Source organism: Octodon degus, unplaced genomic scaffold (assembly GCF_000260255.1).
Source record: "Octodon degus isolate 3935 unplaced genomic scaffold, OctDeg1.0 scaffold00153, whole genome shotgun sequence".
NCBI lineage: Eukaryota > Metazoa > Chordata > Mammalia > Rodentia > Octodontidae > Octodon > Octodon degus.
The window spans coordinates 5,919,405-5,927,359 of record NW_004524729.1 but is presented as its reverse complement, the minus strand read 5'-3'; the positions used below and the strand labels follow the sequence as shown (position 1 = coordinate 5,927,359).

The 7,955-nt window shown below is 60.1% G+C and overlaps 1 protein-coding gene across 2 annotated transcripts; it reads left to right on the top strand.

Moving 5' to 3' along the window:
- Positions 1-608: 608 nt before the first annotated feature.
- On the top strand, positions 609-6,704 carry Mapk11 (mitogen-activated protein kinase 11). Of its 2 annotated transcripts, XM_004642418.2 has the most exons (12): positions 609-753; positions 2,758-2,887; positions 3,127-3,185; positions 3,274-3,385; positions 3,455-3,484; positions 3,552-3,599; positions 3,667-3,781; positions 4,108-4,179; positions 4,376-4,455; positions 4,877-4,955; positions 5,038-5,211; positions 5,418-6,704. In XM_004642418.2, the coding sequence occupies exons 1-12, from the start codon at positions 638-640 to the stop codon at positions 5,495-5,497; spliced, it is 1,095 nt and encodes a 364-aa protein (XP_004642475.1). In that variant the 5' UTR covers positions 609-637; the 3' UTR covers positions 5,498-6,704. The 2 variants fall into 2 exon arrangements, with proteins under 2 accessions (XP_004642475.1, XP_023558270.1); XM_023702502.1 differs by lacking the exon at positions 3,455-3,484.
- Positions 6,705-7,955: the final 1,251 nt, after the last annotated feature.

Below are 7,955 nucleotides of genomic sequence, written 5' to 3'. Positions count from 1 at the left end.
TAAACAGCAGCAACAGAACAGGTTGTATGGGTGTAGTTTAGTGGGGAGACCCTGGGTTTAATCCTCAACACCAGGACAAAACAATACAGTCAAGTCAGATCTCACATGAAAACTCAGACTGCTTTTCCGCTTTTCTGAAGGGGCAACCCAGCTATAGACACTTCCCTCCAGGGCGCAGCCAGGAGCCACGGCTAGGCTAAGCCAGAAGTCGCCTCCGTCCCTGGACACGGCTGTCCACCCCGGGCTGAGAGGACGGAACCCCAGCGCGCTCCAGGACCGGGAAAGTCCGGGCGGGCTTCCCAGAGGAGGTGACAACGACCCAGGAGGGGACCGCCCTGTGCGGCGCCACGCCCCAGACGCCCTGGCGGCGCCGCTGTCCCTGGTCCTGACGCGGGGAGACCCAGCGGGACCCCGCGACCCGTACCCCTCGCGGCCACTGTCCACACCACACCTTCGTCTGAGGGGCCCGGCTTTGAGGGCAGACTCAGACGCGAGGACAGAGGGGCGGAGCCACGCGTCGGCCTCCGGGAACCCCGCGCGGCCGGGAAATCCGCTCGCCGCGGCCCCGCCCAGCGCTTCGCCCCGCCCCGCGCCGCCCCCCTGCTCGGCTCCCGGCGCGGCCAGGCGGGGCTCGGCCATGTCGGGCCCGCGGGCCGGCTTCTACCGGCAAGAGCTGAACAAGACAGTGTGGGAGGTGCCGCAGCGGTTGCAGGGCCTGCGCCCCGTGGGATCGGGCGCCTACGGCTCGGTCTGGTAGGGCCAGGCGGGGTCCCGCGTGGAGAGGAATCCGCTGTGGGGAGGGATGGCGGCGCGGGAAGGGGCCCCCGCGTGGGGCGGGGTCCAGGAGTGGAGAGGGGTCCCCCACAGAGAGGGGGTCCCGGAGTGGAGAGGGGGCTCGCGTGGGGAGGGGCCGCTTCGTCTCTGACCCGGTCCGTGCACCGCGGCGAATGAATGGGGGGACGATGTGCGCGGGAAACTTTCCTTCCCACGCAGCCCCCCTTCTCCTCCAAGGGTCCCTGTATTAGGAGCAAGCCTGGGCTCACAGCGGAGCCAGGCCCTGAGCAGCCACCCTTGTTTCTCTCCGACCAGGGCCAGATCGTCGTCGGGCCTAGCGGTGCCCCTAACCAGGGCAAGTGCTATTGTTTGGAAGAGCCTGGCGGAGGGAGTCAGGACCCCTCCCCTAGGATAGCTTCCCGCGGGTCCCGCCTCCGCCCCACTTTTTTAGGCGACTCAAGACTCCACACTCGGTTTAGGCCTGGCAGAGCGAGGCCTGCCTTTCCCCCTGCAATCTTTAGGGGGCGTCTACACCCCACCCTAATTTTGCCTTAGCCAAAGGTGCCCTAGAATCTTCAGGTGCTAGGGCACAGGACTCGGGTGAGGTCTGCCCCCTCCTCTGCACCCAGGTTGCAGGACTAGTGCACAATCTCAGTTTGCAGCTGTAATGTTTGCAGAGAGGTTGAGCAAGGGTGTGGACATTGAGATGGGATCCCAGCACTGTGGGTTTCCTAAGGGGCCAGTGCCAGGTGGCTGCTGCCCAAGGTGGGCATGGTGGGGCAGAAAGGCACGGGTGTCAGAAGAGCCTGAGGAACGGCTTCCTTCAGACCCCTGGAGGCCCAGCTAGGACCTGCCTGCCACTAGAACCTCAGGCAGGCCAGGGCAGCTGTCCATCTCTAAGACCTCGAGGGCAGGGGAAAGAACCTTTCTAAGGGTTTAAGATCTGTATTGGCAACATGACAATGGCCAGCAAGGGCTCACCTGGGAGTTCCCTGGGGGTAAGATTCCCCCGTGAGGTGGAGCTGTCTCTCTGCATCCCTGCTTCTGTTTACTACGATTCACTGCTCAGGTGTTGGGGGTATTTCCTGGTCACCTGACTACAGACAAAATGAGGCAAAAGGGCCCCCTGCACCCTACCAGCGGCTGAGCCCTCACCCCATGCCCCAGCAGGGACTTCAACCTTTCCCTGTTGGCTCATGGCCCGAGCTGTCTTCCCTCCACCAGCCCCTGTGCTCCAGGGCAGAAGACAAGCAGGAGGGACAGAGGGACAAGCATCAGCCCAGGAACCCCTCCCTCACCTGCTTCATAGCTGTGTGCTGATCCTGAATGCAGTGGGATTTGAAGTAGGGCGGGGGACCTTGCCGTGTTTGCCTTGGAGGAGCAGGGAGGGAATCGAGGACAGATAGGAGGCCTGCAGAGGAGGAGGACAAAGCCCTGGGGAGTGGAGCCAGAGGCCACCTCAGCTAGATACTGCTTGCTGTCCAGTAGGAATACTACAAATGAGGGTGCAGTTATCATCTATTTGGCATGGTGGTGCACTCCTGTGTGCCCAGTTATTCTGGAACGTCCCTGTAGCCAACCTGGGTGGCATAATGAAACCTGGCTCAAAACACCACTTTGGGGCGGGGGAGATGGCTCAGTGGAATAAGTGCTTGCCCGGCAAGCGCAAGGGCCTGAGTTCAATTTCCGGTTCCAACAAAAACAAAAAAACCACCTCTGGCTGGTCTCCCTGTATTTTGAAAAATGCAGAACCACTGGGCCCAGAGGACTTGAGGGTGCTTTACAATTTCTTGCTAAGCCTCCCCAGTCCACAAGGTGCAACGAGTGGGCGGGCCAGTCGCTATCTCACAGCGAAGCCTGGCGTGGGTCCAAAGGACGAGAAGGTGGGGCGCGGAGCAGATGGTGAGCTGGGGGCAGTTGGGATGGGCACCAAGGCCCAGCCTGCCCGAGCACCATCTATCTCCTCACTTGCCCCCCTTGCAGTTCGGCCTATGACGCGCGGTTGCGGCAGAAAGTGGCGGTGAAGAAGCTGTCTCGTCCCTTCCAGTCGCTAATCCACGCACGGAGGACGTACCGTGAGCTGCGGCTGCTCAAGCACCTGAAGCACGAGAATGTGAGGCCTTGGCCTGTGGGGTAGACCTAAGGGCGGGACCTAGGGGTGAGTTGGGGGGGCGCGCCCAAATGGACCAATGGGAGACGGGTTGGTGGAGGGCGTGGCCGAGAGAAATCAATGCGTGTCCCGCACCGAGCTACAGGGCAGAGCCAGTGCGGTGGGGTGGAGCCAACACGCCCTTGAGCCCAACGTAGGCGGGGCCTGGGGCTGAACCCTGGCCCGCCTCTCCACCTGTGTAGGTAATCGGGCTCCTGGACGTCTTCACCCCAGCCACTTGCATTGAGGACTTCAGCGAAGTGTGAGCCAGCCCAGAAGGCAGCTCCAGCTCAGGCATCCCGGTCGGGGAGGGGCGGTCGGCCTTGACCTGATTCCTGACCCTGCCGCAGGTACTTAGTGACCACCCTGATGGGCGCCGACTTGAACAACATCGTTAAGTGCCAGGCTCTGAGCGACGAGCACGTCCAGTTCCTCGTGTACCAGCTGTTACGTGGGCTGAAGGTGAGGGCACAGACTTGGGCTGGGTCCTGGCATTGTGGGCTGGGCTCACCGCAGCCTTCCTTCCTGCAGTACATCCACTCGGCTGGGATCATCCACCGGGTAGGTGCCGTCGTGGGTGTGGGTCCCGGGGTGCTCTGCCTGTGCTCACGCCCCGCCCACCCTGCAGGACCTGAAGCCTAGCAACGTGGCAGTGAATGAAGACTGCGAGCTCAGGGTGAGGGGCGCTTGGGCTGGGGGGTGAGGGGGGTTGCTCGCAGAGTTTGAGCTTGTGGTCCCCCCAGATCTTGGACTTCGGGCTGGCACGCCAGGCAGACGAGGAGATGACCGGATATGTGGCCACACGCTGGTACCGCGCACCAGAGATCATGCTGAACTGGATGCACTATAACCAGACAGGTGCAGTCCAACCTATGCTGGGAGCCTCTGCAGGCTGGGCACAGACTAGGGGAGTGAGCTCAAAGCCTGAGGACCCCGGAAGGCATGCCCAGTCTTAGGGCACAGGCAAGGTTACCTGGTTTTCAGAGGAGCCTGTAACATGGTGGGTGTCTCTTACTCCTGGGACCTGAGTTCACTCTTCCCTCTGTTCCAGGCTGGGAACAGGAGGAAGGGCTCTTCTATCATGGGTTTGTGTGTGACTCTGGGTCATGGGGCTGGCTCCTCCTAGCTCCAAGGAGGAACTGAAGGTGGGCAGACTGACGCAGCCTTCCCACCTTTCCTCACAGTGGACATCTGGTCTGTGGGCTGCATCATGGCTGAACTGCTCCAGGGAAAGGCTCTCTTCCCCGGAACTGATTGTATCCTTGGCCCAGGCTGGGGAGCAGGGCAAGCTGGAGTCTCTTTCTACAGGGTGGGAGTGGGCTGTGGCCTGTTTGTCTGTCCTTTGCCATGCTACCCTCATTTCCCTGCTCTCTGTGCAGTTCCCCACGCCCCAGGGGTTGGGGGCTGGTGAAGGTCCATGGCTGGTCAGTAGGTGTTTCCTGAGCCATGTAGACATTGACCAGCTGAAGCGCATCATGGAGGTGGTAGGGACACCTAGTCCTGAGGTTCTGGCAAAGATATCTTCAGAGCATGTAAGTCTGTGTCCAGCTATCCACCTTTGATAACCAGGAAGAGGCTGTGGGGCATGAAGATGGATGGGCACCATATGGGGAACATGGGCAGTGTTGAATAGGCCCAGGCTAGGCACCCAACCCTTTCAGGGGAACAGGTGAAAGGGGAGAGTGTTAGTGGTGTGAGGGTCAGTGAGGGCAAAGTCACAGCACCCACAAAATGTTCTAGCTAATAGCAGCAGGGTGGGTGGGGCAAAGAGTACTCTGGATCCTGCTCCTGCAGGCCTCTGGGCCCCAGTGAGGAACTGAGCCACAGGTCCCAGGAGGTGGTCTCTGGTCTCTCTGGCTTCTGCCCAGACTTTTGGAGTGAGTGAAATCAGGGTTCTCTGGCCAAGGAGGTAGGGGTCAAGCAGCCCTCCAGGCCTTCCTTATGTACCCCCAGGCCCGGACATACATCCAGTCCCTGCCCCCCATGCCCCAGAAGGATCTCAGCAGCATCTTCCATGGAGCCAACCCCTTGGGTGAGGACTGGCCCTGGGGCTAGGCTGGGTTCCACCTCTGACCCAAGATGTGGAGCTGACCCTTTCCATTGGCCCCTTACAGCTGTAGACCTGCTTGGGAGAATGTTGGTGCTGGACAGTGACCAGAGGGTCAGTGCCGCAGAGGCCCTGGCCCATGCATACTTCAGCCAGTACCATGACCCAGATGATGAGCCGGAAGCCGAGCCCTATGATGAAAGCGTTGAAACCAAGGACCGAACACTGGAAGAATGGAAGGGTGGGCACAGGGCAGCCATGGAGAGGAGGGGCCGTGCCTAGGGCCTAAGGGCTGTTTCTGCTGGAGTGAGGATTCACCTGTTTCTTCAGGAGATCTCCTGCTACTCCCAGCATGGACGTGGGGGTCAGCCCAGGGCAGCTGGGTGGAGGCTGCTCCCAGAGGGAGGGGCTGAGGTGGCACAAGCTCACCTTTTCCTTCACTCCCAGAGCTCACCTACCAGGAAGTCCTCAGCTTCAAGACCCCGGAGCCTCTGCAGCTGCCTGGCAGCCTAGAGATCGAGCAATGAATGAGACACTGCACAGGGCCACACTGCAGCCTGGGGGACCTGAGCCACCCCCTTCCTCAGCCCTCACCCTGGCCTGGGAGCTCTTCCTGAGAGGGGAGTCTACATATGTGTGAGCACAAGCCTGTACCTACCATGTGTTAAAGTCTGAGCAGAAGTGTCCCTGGGCCTCCTTGGGCCTCCCACCCTGTCCCAGCAACTAGGTTCTCCATGAGACCTCACAGTGGAGGAACCTGGATGCCCAAGAAAGAGGCCTCCCTGGGACTGTGTCTTGTCCCTATCTCCTCCACCTCAAAGGGTATTGGGGATGGAGGGAGTCCTAAGGGGCTGGAAGCCTGGAGTTTCAAAGGGAAGGTGGTGATTAGAGCTGCTCCATTTGGAGGTAGGGGAAGGGAAGGGTTGTCTTAGAAACTACCAAGACCTGCCATAGGTTGGCCAGCACAAGGCTTGTGCCCACCAGGCTGGGAAAGATCCCTTTGAGAGTAGCAGGGCAGGAACCACTACCAGATGTCCAGTCAGAACAGGCCTGTAGCCTTGTGCTTGTCTATGGTGCATATAGGCACCCGTGCACTCCTGGTGTACAGGTATGAGGGCATGTGTAGGCTTGTGTGAATCTGTGGGAGCCCAAGCTCCACTCTGGCAGGGGGCCTGAGTTGCTGTGGTCTCACTTTTGCCTGCCCTACCACCAGCTCCTGGTGCCCAAGGGATGCTGAGTCTGGCCCTGCTGGGCACAAGTCTAGAGCTCAGGGGCCCTGAGGTATCCACATGAGAAGGGCCCAGTCTTCCTCCGTGGGCATGACAGCTACTAAGGCTTCTGAGGCAAGAGGACACAGTGCTACCTGGGGCTGGTGAAGCGTGGGACCCAACCTTGAGGATGTTAAGGAAGGCAGAGCATGTGGATGTGGGCCTGAACACTCCTCTTTGGCCTTGGCCAAGACCGGACAAACGCCTGTCTGCTTGCTACCTCTGTTCACTGTTGTGGCCCTGAAGCCAGAGATCTGGGGTGCTCTGGTATGTGGGCCAGCCCTTGTCTTCCCTTCTCTCTAAAAGGAGCTGACCGGTAATCTCTGGGATGGAACCCTGCTTAGAGATATATTAGGGGAGTGACTCCTCTCTGGAGAGGGGGTGACCTCTTGCCTCCAGGGACCCAGGGAGGGCCAGATGTCAAGTGCCTGCACCAGGGGTGCACAATAAAGGGGGTTCCCTCTTGTTCAGTCTGTGTCCCAGATTCCAGACCGCACATTCACAGTCCCTGCTGCTTGGAGGCAGCAGCTAGCCAGATCTCCGCACTGCACACCTTCAGGTCGTCTGGCTCCCCGTGATCCACACCGGCTAGACTCTGTGGTCCTCCAGGGAGACCATCAGCACCCTTGCTGCTCCCTGGGCCTGAGGGACCAGGGAGGATGAGGACAACTCTGAGGGGAATTGGGTGTGATGGCCATTCACTGACCACACCTGCCCTGTATGGAGGGACACTGGGTCCTGGCCTAGGTGCTGTCTCTCCCCTCACTCAGTGTTCAGGGTAACTGGCTGGTGTCAGTGGCTGCCTGTGGGAGTCAGGTCTGGGCTGCCCTGGCAGCTAGACCTGAGTATCAGAAATAGCTGCTTTTTCCTTCCTGTTTAAGAACAAAGGGATTCAAGGATAGCTGCTGCTCCTGCGCCTCATGATTGGGTACAGGCTGTGTGTGCTCTGGTTTTGTGTCCTGGATCTCCAGAAGCATGGGCAATGTTGGGCTGGTCCTGGGGGGCAGCCCTGAAAACCAGGATGGGCCAAGTCCTGTGTTTGGACATGTATGATAGAGTGGAGCAGTGTCCTGCCCCATCTTGGGAGCCTGATCTGACACTGGCTCGTGGGCCCCCACAGAGATTAAGGACAGCATAGGGGCTACCTGGAGGGCACAAAGGGTACAGCACACAGGTGTCTATAGTCTGAGTGGCCCCAGGCTGCCTCTGCTGGCTGTCAGAGGCAACTTCTGAATGGGCCAGTCACCAGCCATAGCTGTCCAGGTGCAAAGCTGTCCTGGCCCAGTCTGGCTGCCGAGCTGCTGATTCATGGCAGGCGGGCGGGGTAGGCCCCCCGGGGATCTTGTTACCTCCGGCCCAGTGGGTTCCTGGGGGGGGGCGCTCCATGTGCCCCCTCAGGCTGACATCTGGCAGACACAACTTCAGGAATGGGCTTTGAAGGAGGGTCTGTGCACGACGAGTGGGGCCCCAGATGCTTGGAGGAGGCACCCCACATGCCAGGCAGGGAGAGATGTGGGTGGCAAAGAGCCCTGGTAGACCTACCGAGTACCAGCTTTCTGCTCCTGGGGGTTGACGACAACCTCAGAGATGAGGTTAGAGATGCACGCTGAGTGTAGGACAGCAGACCTTCCTATGGAAAGGGGGAGACCCCCCCACTGGACACAACCAGCCCCAGAGCGGGGGTGGGGGGCATTCTTGGAGGTAGAGTAGGAGAGTA

Excerpts from the sequence above, each read along its gene's own strand:
- Mapk11 (XM_004642418.2), top strand. The coding sequence starts at position 638 with ATGTCGGGCCCGCGGGCCGGCTTCTACCGGCAAGAGCTGAACAAGACA. Across the intron at positions 4,456-4,876 it reads CAAAGATATCTTCAGAGCAT|GCCCGGACATACATCCAGTC; the intron begins GTAAGTCTGTGT and ends ATGTACCCCCAG. Across the intron at positions 5,212-5,417 it reads AACACTGGAAGAATGGAAGG|AGCTCACCTACCAGGAAGTC; the intron begins GTGGGCACAGGG and ends CTTCACTCCCAG.